The 23297-nt window shown below is 40.9% G+C and overlaps 1 protein-coding gene across 3 annotated transcripts in view; it reads right to left on the bottom strand.

Annotated features, from left to right (window-relative positions):
- The window catches only part of itgb6 (integrin, beta 6), an 87335-nt gene that overhangs the window by 13211 nt on the left and 50827 nt on the right, over nt 1-23297 (bottom strand). For 2 of the 3 annotated variants that reach the window (XM_020531543.2, XM_020531544.2), the window contains 3 exons: nt 22858-23275; nt 18053-18275; nt 5246-5343 (listed from right to left, as the gene is read on the bottom strand). In XM_020531543.2, coding sequence (XP_020387132.2) covers nt 5246-5343; nt 18053-18275; nt 22858-23275 — 739 coding nt within the window. Of the gene's footprint in view, nt 1-3640; nt 3750-4862; nt 4930-5245; nt 5344-18052; nt 18276-22857; nt 23276-23297 lie in introns of those variants that run through there. The other variant, XM_048599448.1, reaches the window with a different exon arrangement.

Here is a 23297-nt window from a genome sequence, read left to right on the forward strand (position 1 = left end):
GATGGCACATAATTGGAAGGTCCGGATAATTCATACAGACAGAGTGGTGGGGTTCTGCAAAGTGGTCACTCAGTCTCTGTTTGGTTGCTTGACACTTATACAGAGCTCGGCAAGCTGGATGACTAATTACAGAATCTCACCACATTGATATGAATTTTCCAATTCTGCAATGCACAGGAAGACTACAGTGACAATTCCCAAAATGGAAGTCAAAGTAGGCACCAACAGATGCAGCTTGCCACTTGCTCCTCCAGGTCTCCATCTTGGACAGTAGTCCTCAATATCTCAGGGCACATTCCATGGCAATGGCTGCCTCCAGGCCCATCCACAGAGGATGACATTGGTATCATTGCACCCTTGAGGCACATTTCTGACCCACTTACAATATTGTTCTCCAATCCAATGCTGCACTTTGGAGCACACCAAGACTTTTCACTGCATGCAGGGACAAGTGCCCACCTCATAGATTGGACCATCTCAAAACTCCTCATATGCTCTCTTAGTGCTCAATTACTTTACATTAGTTGGATACTCAAAGCATCTATGCCTTGCCTTATTTTGTGGTTTGCCACACCATTGAGAACATAAAGGCTCACTGTATTTCTTTCTTACCGTGCTATTTAACACAGATACAAAGCTAGGTAGCTTGTCATGATAGACAACAGTGATCAATAAAGTGGGTAGACATGTTGTTATACAGCACTGTGTCATTTCAATGTTACACCGACATCATGTGACTGGAAAAAAGAAATTGATTTGTCTCAGATTCTAAGGATTCTCAGTAATTCTGAGTCAGGTCAAACACGGCAGCCTACTGTCAGAGGGTCTTGGCACAGTAAGTCAAGGGCCTCATTGGTATTAGTCCAGAGGCTTAGATAGCAATTGGGGTGGCCAAGGTCAGGGTATCCATACCTTTACAGTCCAGGGAGTGGACCATGCTCAGTGTTTCAGGTTAGTTCAACTAGTCTTGGGATCTGTGCAGAGTCAGTCAGGGAGCTGACAGGTATCAATCAGGAATCTGTTCATTCATTAGTCATGGCTGTTGGTCAGGGGCTGGACAAGTCAATCCTGGAGGTCTGTCAACTGAAAGTCAAGGACGGTTATCAGAAGCCACTTCTGTGCTAAGATAGCTGGGGATCTTAACTGTGGGGTTTGGAGGCAGTACACTAGGATCAGTGGTGGGGTGGGGTTGAGGCAATATATAATGTATATTAACAACATATAAGGGGGAGGGTACATTGACAGTGGCCACTCCCTAATCTTCAATATTGGAACAGTACATCACTCCGATTGGCATGAGTAAGCTGTATGCCTGGGTCTCTGAGGCTAAAGTGAGAAGATGAACGTGTCAATAAGCAGGTTGGCTGGGAACATGGGAAAGATCAAAGTTGATGGGGCCAACAGGGAAAGTGAGGAAGAAGGGAATCTGAAGATATGAGAGGTCACCCAGAACGAGAGGCTTAGATTGTGACTCGTTCTGTGAAGCATGACAGCTGTTGCCTTCCATCCTCACCAAAATGCAAGTGTGCGATGGAAATTAAACTGCCTGTGACTGGGTGGAACATGTATTTCACTCTCTGCAGGAGGGAGGGGTCCACTTTTGTGTGATGTGAGACTTTTCAAAGAGCAACAACATTAAACAGCTACCCACGCAGCACAGGTGAAATATATCCACTAACACAAAATACTGTGTCAACAAGAAAACTAGACCCTCAGCACTCTTGGCCATAATCATTCAATATTATAAGTCAATCCCACTAAAGGCTGTGAGGCACAAGCAAAGCATTGCGGCTTGGAAGATTTCCACGAATTACCAAAGTAGCAAGCTTCATCTAAGGTCTCTCAGTCTGCACAAGCTGCAAGAAATGTTTACTTCACATCCTGAACTATAAAGCATCAACACCATTATCCTATATGTAATGTTGCCTTTCTCAGGTACTATGAGGACTGGGGGGATGGACAAAGAGGTCCTCTTAATTGCTGCCACACATACAATGTGCTGCTGTATGTGTGAAAAAAGCTTGAGCAACAAACATGTAAATCAGGGTAATGATAGAACATAGAACAGTACAGGCCCTTCGGCCCACGCTGTTGTGCCGACCTATCATCCTACTCTAAGATCAAACTAACCCTCATACTCTTCATTTTACTATCATCCATGTGTCTATCCAAGAATTGCTTAAATGTCCCTAATGTATCTGACTCTATTACCACCGCTGGCAGTGCATTCCATGCACCCACCACTCTGTCCATGTACTTCATTCCACTAGTCTCTTTGTCAGGAGTCTCCATGTCCCAGTGTTTGGAGGGTACTGTTCAAAAGTTATATGTGTGTACTGTGACTGCTGAATAATCACACAACTTTCTGGTATCACCCACGTAGGCTCAGTGGAACCGTCCCGAGTGGATTCAGGCACAGAGAAGCTGTGGTTGTCCATGTGGCCATGTCACCAAGGGCTGTTACATGAACGGATGAGGAACACATGTCCCCAAACTCAGGAACAGAAGTAAGCTCGAGCGGATGTGGAGCCAACTCCTACTATGGAACTTCAAGCCATATGTGGCCTCATGAGGCAGTGTAGATACAGGAGAGCCACAGTTACTCATTTCCACAGAATGCTGTGCAGCAGAAAGAGGGGCGGTGGCATCATACTCAGTTCTGAGGTGGAGGTTAGAATACCATGTCATGACATCCTTGTATCTGTAATGCAACACCTCCTTCCCCAGGGGCAAATGTGCATGATCAGGTTTTCATGCAGATCAAGTATTAGTGTGGGGGCTTTGTAACAGTACTGCCCAGATACAGGAAGCTGCTTGATTCTTGGAATCTCTGTCCGAGACAATGTGAAGATGCACCGAGACAGATGATGGGACAGATGATGAGGATTTGTAAAAGCCACAGCATTGTGTTGAGTAAGAAGATGAGGATGTACTTCAGATGGACCAGCACCTTCAACATCCTACAGTGCAGCAATTTTAGCCACCATAACCCAGGCAGGACTTCTTTGTTCAATGGAACTGAGTTGCAGGAATTTATCTTTCACTGACTGCTAAGGCTAAACTCCCCTGTGTAATCCTAACTGCTTAATGCTTTAATATTTTGATGCAGCTCATGCTGTTTAATAAAAGTTAAGGTTGCTAATGGATGGAAACCTTCACAACATCCAATGCTCCATCACTGAATGCTGACAAAGCCAGGTGCTAAACACCTATGGCTAAAGTAATGGAATGCAGGTTTGTGTGTATATCCCGCAAAGTCCGCTAAACCTGAGTTTCCATGGCAGCTGCCAACCCATCCAGGAGGCATCCAGATGCTCGCATGCCAAAGGCAGCATGGTACAAATAATGTCCATGGCATGCTCCAGTCTTTGACTCAGTTTGCCCAGTGCCTCTGGCTGCCTGCCACTCCAGCAACTGTTTGTGCACTCGAATGGAGTTCTTAATTGATGACACATTGTCCTGCTGTCCTGTCTGGAGCTGAGCAGGTGCTCGGAGTGCCAGTGACCTGGGGCATTTCTTCCTTGACCAGCTGCGGAGATGTGGGATGTGCTCACCAGTATGTACTCCCAACTCTAATCTAGCTAACGTACTACAAAGGTGTCAGGATCTGAGTTGGTGGAGGGTGCAGAGGGCAGCCTTACTGGTGCATCCTCTGAGGGATCTATGACTTCTTCCTCATGTGGAGGAGGGGATAATGCCTTGCTTGGTTGCTTTCTTAAAGGTGTAAACTGTGCAGATTCCAGTGGTACCTATAAAAGAGAACGGAGATGCAAAATAAGGTTGAGATTCGAGCATTGTAAGAATCCATTCACAGTGCTGGTAAGAGATGAACGGCAGAGCACTATACAGTGATGCTTACTCAGTCACCAGGACATGGGTGTTTGCATCACTACACGAATGGTCTGTATTTTCTCTTGCTAAGGCAAGGATCCTCTCCTCATAAGGGTGAGCAAACAGATGTTGGGCACTCCAGCATGCAACTCAGCCCTATTCTGGACCATTTTCTCCTGGAATGAGACAATGGGAGGTATTGAGATGAAAATGGCTGGTCCAGCTGTTAGTGCTGGTGAAGGTAGGGGAACTGTGGTGTGTTGTCCTGACTGAGTGAGTGGGCAGCCCAAAGGGCATGCAGGGTAGGTAGTGTGAGGCAGGGGATGTTGAGGTGGGTGACAGCGAGTGAGGGAAGATGTTGTTTGCTTTGTGTTCTGAAAATAACATCAGTGTCAAGAATCTGAGGAGGTCCCTGCAGTGGCTAGTACCTCAGCGATGGTGAGGGCCAGGTAGTTTCATACAGTCATGGTGCAGAGCTAATGAGGCCAACTGCAGAGAATAACAGTGAGAAAATTCACTGGGTGAAGGGAGAGAAACCCACTGTGAAATCCCCGAAATTAACACTCAGACAATTTCTGGTAAAATTCAGCCTTATATTCCATAGGTGGTGTCATCTTTCTGATAGTGTATGCAAACGATCAATCTTCTTTTATTTCACAATTGGACGGATGTGGTATGGAATGCATACTTTCAGAAGGGTCCCTGGATGATGGTCATAAATGTGAACTCTAGTTGAGGTCTCTTTAACGTTCCTCTCACTTTCTTGGCTGAGATTAGTGGCAAGGTGAATCTGACAAGCACATGTTCTGGTTTCTTTTAAGAGTTTTCCCAACGTCCAGCTTCTTTGGTGTGTTTGGTAAAATGGGAGGCTGAACATTAATGGAGTGACTTGTAACATTAACAAGGTGTTCAACAAGTGTTAATCCTTGTCGGTTGGTATCTTGCTGTTGTCTAGAGAGGATCTCACCATACCGCTTGTGAAAAGTGTAAAAGATAGAACAAGATAATCTTGATGTTGAAATGGGCCTCACCGCACTTTTTGTCCAATTCTGCCGTATATCTCACGATAGTCCGTGTCGTTCAGACTCTTACGAGGTTCTGCTCCAAAATTAAAATGAATTATTTCCTTATGATCATTGGAAGTTTGAATAAAATGTAAATTTATATCTTATTTGCATAAAAAGCCATGCTGCAAATCATAGGCATAAAATAATCTGCAAAAGGCTTGAAAGAAAAGCAGATCCTCTGTCTTGTTTTGTGGTATCTGTGCATATTTTGACTTGATTTTAGACTGTGTTACCACTGTAGAATTAAGAGATTAAGTGAGGTACATCAAACAGTGAACTGAATTCAAGCAAAAATAACTCTGAGCTTGTTTTGGTTTTATTTTTCATTTGAAAGTAGTATTTGTTACCTGCGGTTTGATTGACTGTGGAATCAACTACCATGCATTTTTCTTCGCATTCTTCTACTGATCCACCCATGTTAGAAAGGTAACATTCAACACAGCTCCTGCAAGAGAAATACAATTATGCTTACTAATATTCACCAAGCCTTTGATGAAACATATCTGGTTTAGAAACCAACACATTAGTACTGAAGACTTGTGCTGCAGGACTTGCCACTCCCCTAGCCAAGCTGTTCCAGTACAGTTATATCACTGGCATCTACCTGACAATGTGGAAAATTGCTCTGTACATAAAGAACAGGACAAATCCAACCCGGACAATTACCACCCCTACTCAGTCTACTCTCGATCATCAGGGAAGTGATGGAAGGTATCATCAACAGTGCTATCAAGCAGCACCTGCTCAGCAATAACCTCCATTTTGGGTTCCACCAGGGCTACTCAGCTCCTAACCTTAGTTCAATTATGGGCGAAACAGCTGAATTCCAGAGGTGAGGTGAAAGTGACAGCCCTTGACATCAAGGATGCATTTGACTGAGTTTGGGATCAAGGAGCACTTGCAAAACTGGAATCAATGCATATTGGGGGCAAACTCTCCACTGGTTGAAGTCATACCGAGTACAAAGGACGATGGTTGTGGTTGTTGGAGGTCAGTCATCTCAAATCGAGGACATCTCTGCAGGAGTTCCTCAGGGAAGTGTGGTAGACCCAAACATCTTCAGCTGCTTCATAAATGACTTTCAGAAACTCAGAAGTGGAGATGTTCGCTGAAGCCTGCACAATGTTCAGCACCATTCACAACTCCTCAGTACTGAAGCAGTCCATGTTTAAATTCAACGACATCTGGACGGTATCCAGGCTTGGGCTGACAAGTGGCAATTAACATTCGTGCCACAAAATGCCAGGCAATGACCACCTCCAATAAGAAACATTCTAACCACCACCCGTTGGCATTCAATGGTGTCACCATGACTAAATCAACATCCTGGGGGTTAGCATTGACCAGACACTCAATTGGACTCACCACATAAACAGAGTGCCTGCAAGAGCAGATCTGAGCCTAGGAATTCTTCAGCGAGTAACTCACCTCCTGACTCCCCAAAGCCTGTCCACCACTTGCCTGGATGGTGCAGTTCTAACAATTCAAGAAGCTTGACACCATCCAGGACAAAGCAGCCGGCTTGATTGGCACCACATCCTGAAGGATCCAATCCTTCCACCACTGACAGTCAGTAGCAGCAGTGTGTAATATCTACAAGATGCACTGCAGAACCTCACCAAAGATCCTTAGACAGTATCTTCCAAACCCACAACCACTTCTATCAAGAAGGACAAAGGCAGCAGATACATGGAAACTCCACCACATGTAAGTTCCCCTCCAAGCCATTCACTATTCTGACTTGGAAATATATTACTGTTCCTTTACTGTCATTGGGGAAAATCCTGGAATTCCCTTACAAAGGGAATTGTGGGTCTACCTACAGCATGTGGACTGCAGCAGTTCAAGAAAGCAGCTTACCATCACCTTCTCAATGGCAGCTAGGGACAGTCAATAAATGCTGGCCCAGCCAGTGATACCATGCCCCATGAGTGAATAAAAAAAGTTTGTACAATGTAAATGCAAGACAAATGGTGCTATATATAAAACCTTTGGAGATGTTTAAAGGTAAGTATTCAGGTAAATATGTGCACAGTTGATGCTTGATGAACATTATTCAAAAAGGAATGTTCCTTAGAGAAGCCAACATTTGAATTAAGAGGCACTCCTGGCATATCCTTTTCAGATATGAAAATCTTAAATATTCAAGGTTCTTTAAAAGAAAGCACTTTGTGTCTCATTGCATAATGAAGAATGTTTTGAAAACAGCTACAGAATCACTTTTGAGACATGCAATCTACACACAAATTATCTTTGAGACAAAAATGTGCCAAAGGGCTATTTAAAAAGAACAAGAGCTACTGAAAAATAACAGAGATCGAATGTCATTCAACTACTAAGGAACGTGTTGTGTTAAATCCCTCCAACTTATAGCAACCTTCCAAATTATTAAGTGAAAGCATTAAATTGCATCGAAGTCATGCTAAATGTTTTTGGAAAAAGTCAGAAAAGTTACATTAAGCTCCTCACCCATTATGAGGAGAGAATCCTGCCTCTCACAGGAGAAGACTAGGACTGCTCCTGTGGAGATGTGAAGACATGGGGTACAGGTACATACTTCCTTGAAGGTAGAGTCACAGGTAGACAGGATACTGAGGAAAGCATTTAGTACACTTCCCTTTATTGATCAGTGCATTGAGTATAAGATTTGGGATATCATTTTGTGGCTGTGCAGGATGTTGGTTAGGCCAATTTTGGAATACTGCATTCAATTCTCATCTCCCTGCTATAGGAAAGATGTTGTTAAACTTGAAAGGGTTCAGAAAACAAGGATTTGTTGCTGGGGTTGGAGTGTTTGAGCCATAGGGAGAGGGTGAATAGCCTGGGGCCACTTTGCCTGGAGCTTTGGAGGCTGAAGGGTGACCTTATAGAGGTTTATAAAATCATGAAGGGCATGGAGAGGGTAAACAAGGTTTTTCCCTCGGGGTGGGGGAGTCCAAAATTAGAGGACATAGGTTTAAAGTGAGAGGGGAAAGATTTAAAAGAGACCTGAGGGGCAACTTTTTCACGCAAAGATTGGTGCATTTATGGAATGAGCTGCCAGAGGAAGTGGTGGAGGATGGTCGAATTACAACGTTGAAAAGGCATCTGGTAGGGTACATGAATGGGGAGAGTTTAGAGGGATATGGGCCAAATACTGGCAAATGGGACAAGATGATACATGGCCAGCATGGACGAGTTGGACCGAAGGGTCTGTTTCCGTGCTGTACAACTCTATCACGTCCATATCCTGACATTGATTAAGTACCACTCTTTGTTCCACTGCAACTTTCACAGCATGCCCTGCTCTATAAGTCAGTCTTATTCATTGCAAACACTTCTAACCAACAACCACAACATTGTCTGTCTCTCTCTCTCTTTTGTTTTGCAGATACCAGTGGAATGTCTGTGAAGAAAGAACTTTCTCCGCCAGGATCTACCTCTTTAATCTTTGAGGACAAGAGTACCGAAGCCTAGAAAGAGAATCAGCAAGGCTGCCTCTTGCTGCCCCACCAGCTCAGGTGCTGGCACCTTGCTGGGACCATTTGCCTTAGAATGTGGGAGCTCAATCTGGGGAATACCTCATTGTCACAGCTCTGCAGCTGGCCAAGGAAGAAATGTCCCAGGTTGCTGCCCCACTTCGCAATCATCATTCACTCTTCCCTGCAGTCTGCAGGCCCCAATCTTGAAAAATAGCTCACTGAGTCACCTTCACATGCAGCAGCCCCCTTGCCCTCCAGAACCCTCACTTCTCCACAGTCTCTTTGGACGGACCGTGGTCCATGCCCGAATGATCCAACCAGACAGCCTCGGATGAGAAGTGCCCATCCGCCCACATCACCTGAACTACATTCGTGTTACCTCCCTGCCCACCCAGAATGGAGGCATAGGACTGACCCAGAGTGCAGAGGCACAGATCCCTGACTGAGAAACCCCCAAGTGGACTGTGCAACAACCCCTTGAGTAACAGATGTCTCCATGGGTTTCAGAGAGGATTACTCCCCCGAGTCTTTGAGACATGGCTGTTTGCTTGCTGCATATGCCATATGTTTATCGTGTAAACTGCTGGCATATGGTGAAGGGGTGAGATTGACATAGCACAATGCCCTACAGTAAGATGTGTGCCTCCTTGACTGTGGATTGCTGACCAGCAAAGTACACTGGTTGTATGACTGTGCTAACTGGCACAACAAAGCAAGGTGAGACGTGGATAGTGCTAGGAGAGCAAGTGACCCCCAGCCCTGAAATGCAGCCTGGTCTAATCCATGAATTGGGTGCCTGTCCCTGCATGCAGGATTCCTGCTCTAGCCTTTCAATGCTAGTCGCCAATGCACCCTGCAATACAAGTCTAGAGTGTGCTGCAGTGTATCAAAGTGGTACCATTACGGTCACGAAGGGTTGGCAAATGTCAGATGCCTATATTTGTAGGTGAGTCATGCATGCGGCTAGTACCTGTGGATTATGCCTAGAGAATCTGTTTGGTCATAAGCTACACGGAGGTCCTTTGGACCAAGCAGTGAGCTGAAGTCACCAAATAACTGCTCTAATTTCTATGCCAAGTTTTCTTGACATTCAGCTTATTCAGTGTATTTAGTCAGATGAGTTGGGTCATTAACAAGGCTCTTAGAAAGCAATAATCTCCCTTGTTTGGCTATTGTCTAATGCTATGCCCTTTGTCAAAAGCACAAAAGAATGGAATGAGATGCTTCCGAAGCCACTATTGGAATACTGCGTGCAATTCTGCTCCTTCTGCTTTAGGAAGGATGTTGTGAAACTTAAAAGGGTTCAGAAAAGACTTAGAAGGATGATGCCAGGGTTGGAGGCTGAATAGACTGGGGCTGTTTTCCCTGCAGCATTGGAGGCTGAGGGGTGACCTTTTGGCAGTTTATAAAATCATGAGAGGCATGGATAGGGTAAATAGACAAGGTCTTTTATCTAGGGTGGGGGTGTCTAAAACTAGAGGGCATGGAGTTAAAGTGAGAGGGGCAAGATTTAAAAAGGGACCTATGGGGCAACTTTTTCACACAGAGGGCAGTACATGTATGGAATGAGCTGCCGGAGGAAGTGGTGGAGGCTGGTACAATTACAACATTTAAAAAGGTATCTGGATGGGTATATGAATACAAAGGATTTAGAGGGATATGGGCCAAATGCTGGAAAGGGGACTAAATTTATTTAGGATATCTGTTCGGCATGGACAAATTGGACCAAAAGGTCTGATTCCGTGTTGTACATCTCTATGACTCTATGTTAAGATAGGCCTTGCTGGAGCTCTCATAGAATGCTGCCACAATCAGTGCCGTCATTTACATTGCCCAGATCCCTATAAGATTCCAGCTTATGTTAAAATAATACTGTTGAACAAATCTGTTGAAAGATTGTATAATTGAGTTGATAGTTTATGTTCCCATGAATACGGTATTGCTCTTGTCAGACTTTATTACACCTGAAGCTTTTCAGTGCACTGGAATAAACAAACTTTTAAAGTTTTCCTATTTATGTTTAATTCTGTAGTTAGCTTTGTTAACTCAATAGTTCTCCATTTGACTGTACTAATTACCAAAATAAATTCAAAGTAAGCTGCAACATAAACCAAAGTTAATATGCAATTTCTTTCTTAACCAATTTAACGCTGAATGATAAATATTAAATATAGATACATTAGATAGAAATAAACATAAACCTTATTTATTATTGCAGTTTTCCCAACATACCAATCCATTTTAATAATGAAAATAAAGTACTAAATTGTTTAATTATACAATTTTAATTTTGTTTAATCAAATTGCACCAGCTAGGATGGTATGTTGAATCCAGCGGTGGTCACTTTTAAGAGATAGCAAGCTATTGAATTTATCAAAGATTAAACCAGATTCCTGTGTCATAAATAATGAACATTTTTATCCAACCTCTAAACTACAGTCTGTAAAATAAGACTGGTTGGAAATTCATCTGTGGAATTCCCTGCCCATTGAAGCAGTTGAGACTACCTTGTTGAATATTTTTAAGGCAAAGATAGATATATTTTTGAACTGTAAAGGAATTGAGGGTTATGGTAATTGGAGCTGAATCCACAAAAAGATCAGCCATGATCTTATTGAATGGTGGAGCAGGCTCGATGGGCCAGACGGCCTACTCCTGCTCCTTTTTCTTATTTCTCATGTTCTTATGTAAATTCATCAATTGCAATATTTAAAATAAAAGACCTGGGAATCTAGAATACATGGCACAGTATAAGGAAAGCTGGTCAATCATTTAGGACAAAAATGAGGACAAATTTCTTCACTATTTCTTCACTAAGAAGGCTGTGAATCGCTGGAACTGTTTACCTCAGAAGGCCATGGATGCTTCATGCATGAGGTTACAGAAGATTGAGCTAAAATTTTTGTCTGTTGAAAAAGCGGTTTCAAGACAAAAAATTAACAAGGATTACGTTGAATGGTGAAGAAAGTTCAAAGAACCATATGCACTCCTATTCCTATTTCTTACTTGCTTTGAAAAAAAAGTTTTCCCTTCAGTTCAGTTACCAAATTACCAATGAAGTAAGTTTGAAACAGAATTTTATTTGTTCATTGATGATGATTGCAACAGCCATTTTATTTCACAGTTTAGCTTTGCATAAATAAGAACGTAAACTGTTTCGGAAAAGTTAATTCCTCAATACGGAATGGGAAAATTAGGAGAATCTGTAGCTCTTGTTTTCTGAATAGCTTCCATAACAACTTTACAGAGCAGAGATATCCCAAAGCTGTGATTAGCATACTCATAGGCTTTCAGGTCATTGCTTCAATTATTGTTTATAGTTAAATGTGTTGACAGCTGTACATTATCATCCCAGATGCATACTTGGGACGCCTGGAAAAGACAGTTTGCCAGGTATTGAACAGCCTCACAGGTAAACTAAAAGGACCAATGTGAGCAGGTCTGCTTCATGTTATTGGTATAATCACAGACAACATGTTGACTGGACGAGGGGTAAATTAAACTTCATCTTTTTATTTTGAGTCTGATAAGTGTCTGATAAAATCTAATCACTGACTGCACTGGCTTTAGTGAATGAAGGCAGAGGCCTGGGGAGACCGGTCACTCTTGAATTAATAACCTCCATAGGTTAGTAGGCAATTGTGCATATGGCAGTTTAAGAGAAAAATTAGTAAGTGAGTACATAGTTGTTGGTGAGACGGATGAGGCATTGTCAGATTTGTAGGAGTCAAAAGACGACTTAACTCTTGTGAAAGGAATACAGTTTGCATGGCAGTCCAGGATCCACATACAAAACCAAGGGATAATTCAAGGGAAGGCCCAGGTTTCATAGAAAGTGAGTCCATACAGTATGTGTGCTCAAAACCAGAAAGGACACTAAAGTGAAAGTCCACCAAAAGTACTAAAAGCATGTGCACTGCTATTTCAAATGTTTTGTGTGCAGTAGGAACAAGGCACATGAACAAAATGATTGTTCAGCAGAGGTATCTTTATGCTCCAATTGTGGGAAAAGTGTCATTTTATGAAATTTTGTCATTTTAAACCTGCAAGTAATGCAAGTAAATAATAATAGTTTAAACCATAATCAGATCCAAGAAGGAAGAAAGGTAATGTCACAGAGTTTAGATATCTTATCAAGGACCCAGAGAGTAGATATTGGTCAGTAACTCTCAGTGGAGAGGAACATAATTTCCTGAATTTAAACTGGATACTCAAACAGGAGCTACCGTGTTGTCTGAGAAGTTAAAATGGTTAAAACAGATCAAGTTAAAACTTCCTTCAAAAAGCAATGCCCAAAAGCAAAAGTTTGAAAGTTAAAGGTCAGATCATGGCAAGACTAAAAGATAGAAAACAGAGTAAAAGCAGAACCACTTCTATCTTATAGAATCTTCTCAGCAAGCCAGCATGCCTGTGTTTAAAGCTGATTATCAAAGTAGATAGCAGTGCTAAGGGGGACAGCAATACAGAACTTACAGAACATCCTATGTGATTTTCAGGATGGGGTAAACTGAAAAATGAATACCATACTACATTGTAGCCCAATACAACAGCAATTTGTCCTTTTACAGTAAGAAAAGTATCCCACTAGCACATAAACAAACACTAATAGTCAAAGTGCAGGCCGAAATTGATTGGCTGCAGCAACAGGGGATAATTACACTCATCATGGTATCCATTAATGGTGTTCATGTATGGTCACTGTTCTTAAACCAGACGGGAATATCAGAATCTGCATGATCCTAACACAACATAATAAGGCTGCAATAAGGAAAATCTATGCAATATTATCACTTGATAACACTTTAGGTAAAAATTGGTGAAGAGCAGAGTTTACACATCAGACAAAACAATAGATTCTGGCAAGTAACTTTAGACCAAGAATCAAGATTTTCAACTACTTTTATAACAGCTTTTGCTCGATACCATTTCAATTAATTGTCATTTGAATAGCACAGCAGGAATAATTCCAGAAGACTATGTCTAATATACTCCAAGAAAATGTTATCTTCATACACAGTTCAATAAAGGTGGAACATAATTGTCAAGTTAGGGAAGCTCTGAAAGTATTCCAGGAAGTAGGCCTAACACTAAACATGGTCAGATTATTAATTCACCCGGTGCAAGCCACAAGCAAAACGATTGAATTTCCTCAAAACAAGAATATAACAGAGCTACAAAGATTTCTAGAAATGGTCAATAAAGTAGGGAAACTCATTCCAAACATGTCAGCAATCAATGAGCTGTTGAGATAGCTGTTTACACAAGGGTCATAGAGATTCTGGAATGTTGCTTAAATAAATTATTTCAAAGCTAATGAAGAATTGGATTAGTTCTTCAGAGGTACCAACACGTTCCAACCTCCAGTTAACAAAAACAATAGAGGCTGCTGGACCATCCATAAGTTTGGATGCAGTGCTGATACGAGGCAAGGAAGATAGTGAAAGAAGGCCAAATGAATATTGCTTCAAGGTCTGGAACAGAAGCTGGGAAAAAGTACATCCTAACTGAAATAGACACCCTGGCAGCAATATTGGCATGACAGAAGATTTTGGATTGCTGTCATAGGGATAGATTGAAACAGATCACAAACTATTAACTTCTATTCTCAATATGAAAAGAAAAGTTGTGAAGATGTCCTCTTGTATTCAGCACTCTAACTCGACCACAGAGTACGATCAAGCAAAGTATCAAAGAACAGCCAATGCTTTATTCTGAGCACCTGTTGAAGAGATTGAAACACAAGATCTGGAGTTGATGCTAGAATGGGAGTCCTTACATCCTCATTGAAAGAAAACGTGTTGACATGAAAGGAAAAATTGCATCAGATCAATGATACTCGAAGGAGAGTTGAAGAATATCTACAGCTTATAAGATATTGTCAGAACAGATGGATAACATACATCACCAATAATGCTATATTGAGACAATATTCTGGGCAACAAACTATCTATTTTGTATTATAGTTGATTTATTAGTGTTTAATGAAAGATTAGAAATACCTAAAGCACTCTGAACTGCTATTCTCCTAACATTACGTCAAGGTCATCTAGAAATATTAAGAGCCCAGCAGTTATTTTGGTGGACAGAAATCACTTGATCAATTGTAGAGGTGATAGCAAACTGCAAAACTTGTACAATTAATAATCAGGAATGAAAAGAATTTTTATTGTCATCAGAATTTCCATCAAGACCTTGGGAAAGATTAGAAATGGGACTTGCTTGCGTTTAAAGGAAAACATTTACATCCTTATTATGAACTATTAATCAAGATGAATTGAGACAAATGGTTTACACAGTATTATAGCAGATGCAGTGACAAAACCATTGAAATGAATCAATTAAACACACGATTTTCCAGTTGTAGCAATGTGTGTTAATGGATTGTCATTCACAAATGAGAAATTTACAGATTTAGCCAAGGAATACAGCTTCATTCTTGTAATAAGTTTGCCTCATTACCCTCAAGCAAGTAGTGAAAAAGGAGTTACTACTATTGAAAAACTCCCAAAGAAGAATAATGAATTAATGTTACTCTATTGATTGCATATCATCACCATTGCAAAATGGATTATTGCTAACAGAATTATAAATAGGGAGAAGTCTGCAAATACATGTTTCCTTCATTGTCCAAAAAATATAAATCTTCATATTACCATGGGAGACCATAACACAGTGAGAAATGACAGAGAGCTCCATAAAGAAAACAGATCAGATACTTCAAACATTGTCATCAAGTAAGAGAGTCATCAAATCATCATCTAGGATGTGAGCCCAACGAGGAGAAATTATTATTAAGAAAACAAAAAAACCAAGATCATATTCTTTGGAAACATTATGTGATATTACAAGGAGAAATTGAAGAGCTGTAATATCTTTGAACAGAGAACATGGTTGTATAACCAATCCTTAAGACAGAAGAACAACTGAAAGTTCTACACATACCCAAAGAATGCACACTCAGAGTGAATGGAAAGTATACCAGATCACCAAACACAAAAAAAATCCAAAAAAATTTGTATGTGCTACAAAACTAGCACAAAGGCTGTCTCCGTGACATTCAAGACTTTGCAAGGAGATAGGTCTATGTGGAGTAATGGTTTAACAGCATATGCTTAAAGGATCATGATGCTGCAACGATGGGCAAAATTTTTGGGTGTGACAGTTTTTTTGGGAATTATAGTTGCAAAGTTCAATGAGGTTTCTTGCAGTATCTTATCAAATGTGACTCATTAACTACCTCCCTTGCACCAATGCTGTCCCTCACATACCAGCTCTAGCCCATCTTGCAACCCATTGTTCCCAGAGCAACTAATTACTCAGCAAATATCTGCTGAAAGACCAGCATCCCTTATGCCTGTGTGCCATCTTAAAAAGGCCATTGTGCACTTGGCATTGTCAGTACAGAGCTGCCAGCCCAAATCCTGACATTTTCCCCAAACATAGCAGACAGCAGGAAATTGGCATCTTGCTTTGCAGACAGAAACCTGGAGGTCCTGTTGGATGGGGAGGTGCACAGTCAGGATTTTCTCTTCCTCCAGGGACCAGCAGTGGAAGCTATGACCCCATTCTATGTCAGCTTCATCTAAGGTCGCGAAGGTCAATGAACTTCTCCATTCTGCCAGTGTAGGTGCTACCATCATGTCTGATATTTCACACTCACTCTGTCTCCACTACTATTTCCACCTCTCACCAAGGCTCATGCGCTACCACCCTCACTATTGCCTGCAAAATCTTCTCCATTCACTCTCCACACACCCCAATCCCCAATATCACAAACTCTCAGCACTGTCTACTCACTCACTAGGGATAATTCCCCATCTGCACTGACAGTAACAGACGTGCCATCCACATTCAAGTCCTGTAATACCTATGTCTCCCTCATTCTATTAGGAAAACAGTCCACAAAAGGTCAGAAAGAGTCAAGATGGTATTGGGTTACCCAACACTCAGCTTCTCAGCACTAATATAGACATCATCCTGATTCTAACCACCCTGAATGGCTGGCTGACCAAATCCAAGCCCCTAGACTCGTACTGGATGCTGCCTTGATTTACTGTGCTGGAACCTCCTGAGAAAAGGCTATCCCCTTGACTTGACTGAGGACTTCTGACAACCATGACAACTTTCCTGCCTATGTGTCTGTCTAAATGGTAAGGCAAGACAGAAGTAACATGAACCTGGTGCCTCAGGTTCAGATGGTAAAGAGAGAACAGGCAAGACAAATTAATGTAAGCCAGGCATGCTGTGAACATCTGAGTAAGCTCAGAGTGCATCAGTGCTAGGACATCATTCATAAGCGAAAAATGATGCAACTGGTCCAGTCCATGAGCTGGGTGCATGTCCCTGAGTGCACAGTATTCTTGCTGCAGCATTACAATATAGTTGCCAGCACAGCCCAAGGTACAGCATTGAAGTGCAGAAGCACCCTGTAAATGGATTAGAGATGTGCCATGAGGGCTTTTAAACACTGGCACACGTTGGATGCCAATGTCTATAGACAAACGGTGTATTGTGGCTGATATCCATGGAGTGTGTCCTGCCATGTTGGTGCCCAATGTCCAACATGGAGGTCCCAGAGTAACTGGTGAGCCAAATTCACCAGGTACCCACTCTGATGTCAATGTTGAGTTTTCTCAACATCTGATTTGCTTGGTATATTTGGTAAAATAGGATTTGTTTGGCAACTTTTGGTAAAATAGGAAGCTGAATATTAATGAGATGAGCTGGGCTCTTAATAAGGCATTTAACAAGATATAATTCCTCTTTATTGGCAACTTGCTACTGCCTACACCACACGAAAGATGGTGCAAGATGCTCCTGATGTCAAGATCAGCTCTGTTTGAATTCTTCAACAATTCTGTCACACAACCTTGAGCTTGCTTTGACATTCAATAAGATCGTGGCTGATCAGATTGCAACCTCAAATCCTCATTTCTGCTGCCCCTGATAACTTTTCAATCCCTTGCTTAAGGAGAATCTATTGACCTTTGCCTTAAAAATATACAAAGACTCTGCATCCACCACCTTTTTGGGAAAAGATGCACAACACTCAGAGAAAAAAAATTACCTAAGCTCTGCTTTAAATGGGCACCTCTGACTTACTTATAAACATTCTAGACATCCTGTTCTTGATTATTCCACAAAAGGAAATATCCTTTGCATATTGAACCAGTCAAGACCATTCAGAGTCTGAAATGCTTCAATCAAGTCTCCTTTACTCTTTTAAACTCCAGCAAATACGCCTACCCTGTCAAACCTTTCCTCATAAGACAACACAGTCATTCCAGGTATTATTCTGCTGAATAAAAATGGAAAGAACAGTGGATGCTGTAAATCAGGAACAAAAACAAAGTTGTTGGAAAAGCTCAGCAGGTCTGCCAGCATCTGTGAAGGGAAAAACAGAGTTAACGTTTCAGGTCTGGTGACCCTTCCTCAGAACCTCATACCCTGTTGTATTATTCTGCTGAACCTTCTCTGAGTTGCTTCTACCACATTTACACCCTTCCTTAAATGAGGTGAACAATACTGTGCACACAGTCCTCCAAATGTAGTCTCCCCAGTGCATTGGCTAACTGAAGCATAACCTTCCTACTTTTGTTCATGAAGAATTTATAGTTGACATTTTAAAATAGATTACGGAACACCAGCTGTTATTCTTTAGATTTGTTTTCCTACCAAGCTACTGAGATTACCGTTTTGAAGTGCAGGGGTCACCACAAGTTGGACATTTTTCACATTTATCCCCCGAGGGTCCTGCATGTGTGCAGACACATTTCCCACAGATGCACTCTCCGCGTCCACTACATATTGCACCATCTTCAGAAATACAAAGATCGGTGCTTGTAGTACAATTACAGTATTCACCACTCCATCCTTGGTGACAGTGACATTCTCCACAATCACACTGCCCATGACCTAGGAAAGAAAATGAACATTATAAGTTTGCTGAGATTCAATGTCTGTATTTCATAGAAAACTATCCATATTTTCACCACATTGTATGTTTAAACATTCTGCATTAGAAATGCCAATTGAAGTCTTAATAGCTATTAGTACTAATCTAAGTATTAATTTAATAGACTGATTTAAATCATAGAGAGCAAAAAATCCCAAAGAACTGCCAATGCTGGAAAACAGAAATTGCTGGAAATGCTTAGCAGGTCTGACAGCATCTGTGGAGACTACGTTGAGTTAACATTTCAGGTCCAATAACCCTTCTTCAGAACACAGAACACATCGAGGTCTACAGCACAGTAACATGCCCATCAGTCCATCAATTCTGTACCAGTCAGAAACAACCTAACTATTGTAATCCCATTTTCCAGTACTTGGTTCCTAGCCTTACGTACCTTGGCATCACAAATATACATCTGAATTCTTCTTAAATATTATGAGGGTTTTTGCCTCTCCTATGCTTACAGGCAAGAGTTTTCACCTTCTGGTTAAAAACCTTTCCTCACATGCCCTCTAAACTTCCTGCCGCTTACCTTAAATTTATGCACATCAGTAACTGATTCCTCCACCAAAGGCAAAAGTTTCTCCTGAACCCCCTGCTTATGCCCCTCATAATTTTGTGTATCTCAACCATGTCCCACCTCAGTCTTCTCTGTTCCAAGGAAAACAACCCCAGTCTATCCAATCTCTCTTCATTACTAAAACTCTCCAGCCCAGGCAACATCCTGGTAAATCTCCTTTGCGCCACCTCGAGTGCAATCACATCCCTTCTATTATTGGATTTCAGAATTGCACAGAATAATCTAGCTGTGGCAGAGCCAACTTCTTATACAATTCCAGCATAACCTCCCTGGTGTCCAACTCTTTGCCTCAGCTAATGAAGTCAAGTATCCCATATGCATTCTTAACCACTTTATCCATTTGTCCCGCTACCTTGAGGGACTGGTGGACATGCACAGAAAGGTCTCATTGATCCTTGGTGCTTCCCAGGGTCCTACAGTTCACCATGTATTCCCTTGTCTTGTTTGTCCTGTCCAACAGCATCACCTCACACTTCTCAGGAATGAATTTCATTTGCCATTGATCAGCCCATCTGACAAGCCCTATATATCCTCCTGTGATCTAAGGCTATCCTCCTTACTATTATTCACCCCACCAATTTTCATGCGATCCACAAATTTACTGATTCAAGTCTAAATTATTCAAGTACACCACAAACAGATTGGGCCTCAACAAAGAAATATGCAGAACCTGACAGGACATAGGCTTCCAGTTGCCAAAACACTCCTGGATCATCACCTTCTGCTTCTTGCCACTCTGCCAATTCTGCATCCGATTTGCAAAATTTCCTTGGATCCCATGGGACCTTACCACTGCTATTGGTTTCCCATATAGGACCTTACCAAAAGATGTGCTGAAATCCAAATTGACTATGTCGAATGTATTACCCTGGTTACGTCTTCAAAAAATTCAATCAAGTTTGTCAGACATGAAAGATAATAAGAACTGCTGATGCTGGAGTCAGAGATAACACAGTGTAGAGCTGAAGGAGCACAGCAGGCCAGGCAGCGTCAGAGGAGCAGGAAAGTTGATGTTTCGGATCAGGACCCTTCTTCAAAAATTTCTGATGCTACCTGGCCTGCTGTGCTCTTCAGCTCCACACTGTGTTGTCAGACATGACCCCTCTTAACAAAACATTACTTCTAAGAGGCATGTACAGAGGCATTGAAGAAGAATATAGCCTTTTATCAACAGTATCTTCTTGTGGTAGCAACTGATCCTGGTTATCCATTGCAACGGTTTTAGCAGTTATATTTTAATTTGTCAGACTTACAAACATTGACCAGATATGTATTCCCCATGTGGGTAATGACAGGTCATAGTTTTAGGCTAAGAGTTGTAGATTTAAAACAGAGATGAGGAGGAAATTTTTCTCTCAAAGGGTTGTGAATCTGTGGAACTCACTACCTCAAAATATGATAGACTCCAGGACAGTGAATAAGTTTAAAGAGGAGATAGACAGATTTTTAATTAGCAACGAGCTAAAGGGTTATGGGGAGCTGGCAGAAAAATGGAGGTTAAGCTAGGATGAGATCAGCCATACTTGCATTAAGATGGACCAGGCCTGAGGGCTGAATTACCTACTTCTGTCACTAGTTCTTAGGTACTTATGTACTAAAATAATCCTAAACCTTTCCAGCTTAGTTAGACATTTGGCATTCCCTCATCCAACTCAAAATAACTTTAAAGATTAAATCCATCCTGACAGAATTAAGTAAATGTTTTTTTCTTCCACTTTGAGACAACCAATGTTGTCAATGCATTACCTGTTATCTGATTAAGACCCTTTCAGATATTTTCATCATTTTCTTATTTTATTCGATTAGGTCAATATGAGTAATTATGGAAAGCGATGAATACCTATTTAATGCATACAGGTACTCCACAAAAATCCATTTTGCTACTCTGCTAAGGGACAAACTAAAAACTGTTCTACAAGACCTACTCTTGACTCAGCAATGAATGAGGGGTGGAGGTTAATTACAGTGATAGCACACTGACATCTCAACCAGCACCTAAAACTGATTAACTTGTTACTTATGACATTGCTGTTTGTGAGAACTTGCTGTATGTAATTTGGCTGACCCATTTCCTATCCTACAATGGTGACTACACTTCAGAAGTACTTCTTCGGGTTTTGGGATGCCCTGCTCATGAAAACTACAATATTAAAGTAAATAGTTTTTTTTAAATGATTAAAGGATGTGCTTGTTTTGCTCATGAGAAAAAAAAATGGGAAAATAAAATACACTTTGAAATTTGCATTTCTTTGCAAGTGAATAAGAGAACGAAAGTAATAAAAATGTTCTGTGGTTACATGAAGGCATGATTGAAATTGTAGAAGATGAACAGCAGGAAACAACATCTGAAGGAACGTTCATATATCAGACCGATGATGGTATCAAAAGCAACATACTTTTGGTCTGGATTTCCCAATGTGTTGGAATGATACCAAGGAACAAAATAGTACACTTGATGGATGCATGCTGAGACTCCATTACTTTATAGAGTTCACTCTCCTGGCGCAGATCCTTGCATAACAGGAATGCATATAAAACATTCAGGCAAAGAGCTCAATGGCCTGATTCGCAGCATGAATCATTTTCTAACCATTAAGATCAAAATCAAACTTCAATACCAAACAATACCAACTGAATCAATACCAAGGTGAGTTCTGAAAAACTGAGTAACACACCTGATTAAAATGTCTGACTTTAGTCATGTTAAGCAAATTTGTCTAGCTAAAATGTAAAATAGAATTGAAACCAGGACTAAATAAGACTCAAATACTCTTTTTTTTTTTAGTGAAAGCAAGAAAAATAATATTGTACTAGAACACATAAATTCATAAGTTCATAAGATAAAAGGGGCAGGATTCGGCCATTCGGCCCATTGAAGTCTGCTCCGCTGTTTCATCATGGTTGATATGCTCCTCACCCCAAGTGGCATTTATACTGTTTGCAAAGGGAAACTGAGCCCAACATTCTTTTTGTGTCCATAAAGCTTTACAACCATTTGTGAGTATTTTATGTAAATTTTGTTTGATCCCGACGATAACCAAACACTGTAGCCAAAGCTGTTTCCAACAGGTGAAAAATTCACAAACAAGCATCAGTTCAGTGCAAATTAAAGCCAACATCTGACAATAAAAGTTGTCAATTACTAAAATATGGCAAATCACTAAAGAACTAAATTAGAAGAAAACACTTCCTTTTAAGAATTTAATTCTCAGAGATATGTTTCAATTAATTGTTACTGTTACAATAATTGGACTTTCAATCCTTATATTAACATCTACATATGAATAATTCAACTATTCTCTTTGATCTTTCAGAACTTTATAAGGACCTGCACAACTGACAGAAGCTTACAAACAGCATGCAACTTACTGGATAACAGAAGATATTTTCTGTTGTGCATTAGGCCCTGTCATGTAAAGAAACTCCAATGGTTTCACAGATGAAATGAGTCATTGTATTTGTCAAAATTCTTGATATGGGTTGGATGAGGAACCTAATCTATACATCAGGCAACACAAGCACAGTTTTATGGTGGTATTTATTGCAGCTTGCCACATCTACCAGAGCTGACAATTAAATTATTTGTCAAGGTTATTTTGGGACCAAATAGGCCTCATTTGAACCTAAGGAAAACATGACATTATTGCACTCTTTTATGAAACAATCTAGCTGAACAGAATAAGACAGAGTGAACACTTTGTGTAAGATTAACTAAGTCTTGTGAATACATCACATACAGAGACTTCTAAAGTGTTAACTTTAGTTTATTAGGCATCCTTCACAGTTCAATGTGAAGTCATTTCAGGATACTGGGTCATTTCAGGTGAATTTGAGCCTTCAATTTGAGTTTTCTTACTTATCACAAGTTTCGTGGTAAATGTGATTGAGGTTAAGTATTAGAAATGATTCTATAAATGGCAAATTGTCTGAAGTAACTGAACTCAAAGTAAAACTTGACATACCTGCACACTGAAGCCCTTTAAATCTCACACAGGAAAAATCATCACATTCACAATAGGCGCCGTATATTTGTCCAAATTCAGATGGATGACAGACACACTGCCCACAGTAGCAGTCTCCTCGACCATTGCAGGAAATGTTCTCTGCACTGTGCTTGCAGGTACCCGTGTTTATGTTCTCTTCTGTACATTCACAATGAGGACCTAATCGGCCAGCATTGCAAACACAAACACCACATTGGTAAGAGCCACTGCCATTGCTACATCTTGAGCTATTGTGTTCTGCATTTGATTGGCAGCTGCAGCTACAGGCTGGCTGTATCTCAATCTCTAGGCTGTCTCTGAATCCAAAGGGCTTGATTACAATATGCTTATGTTCATTCAGACATTCCTTCAATTCTACAGTCACATTGAAAGAGACCTACAGTCAAACAAAAATAATA

The sequence above is a fragment of the Rhincodon typus genome, chromosome 7 (genome assembly GCF_021869965.1).
Source record: "Rhincodon typus isolate 14 chromosome 7, sRhiTyp1.1, whole genome shotgun sequence".
Classification (NCBI taxonomy): domain Eukaryota; kingdom Metazoa; phylum Chordata; class Chondrichthyes; order Orectolobiformes; family Rhincodontidae; genus Rhincodon; species Rhincodon typus.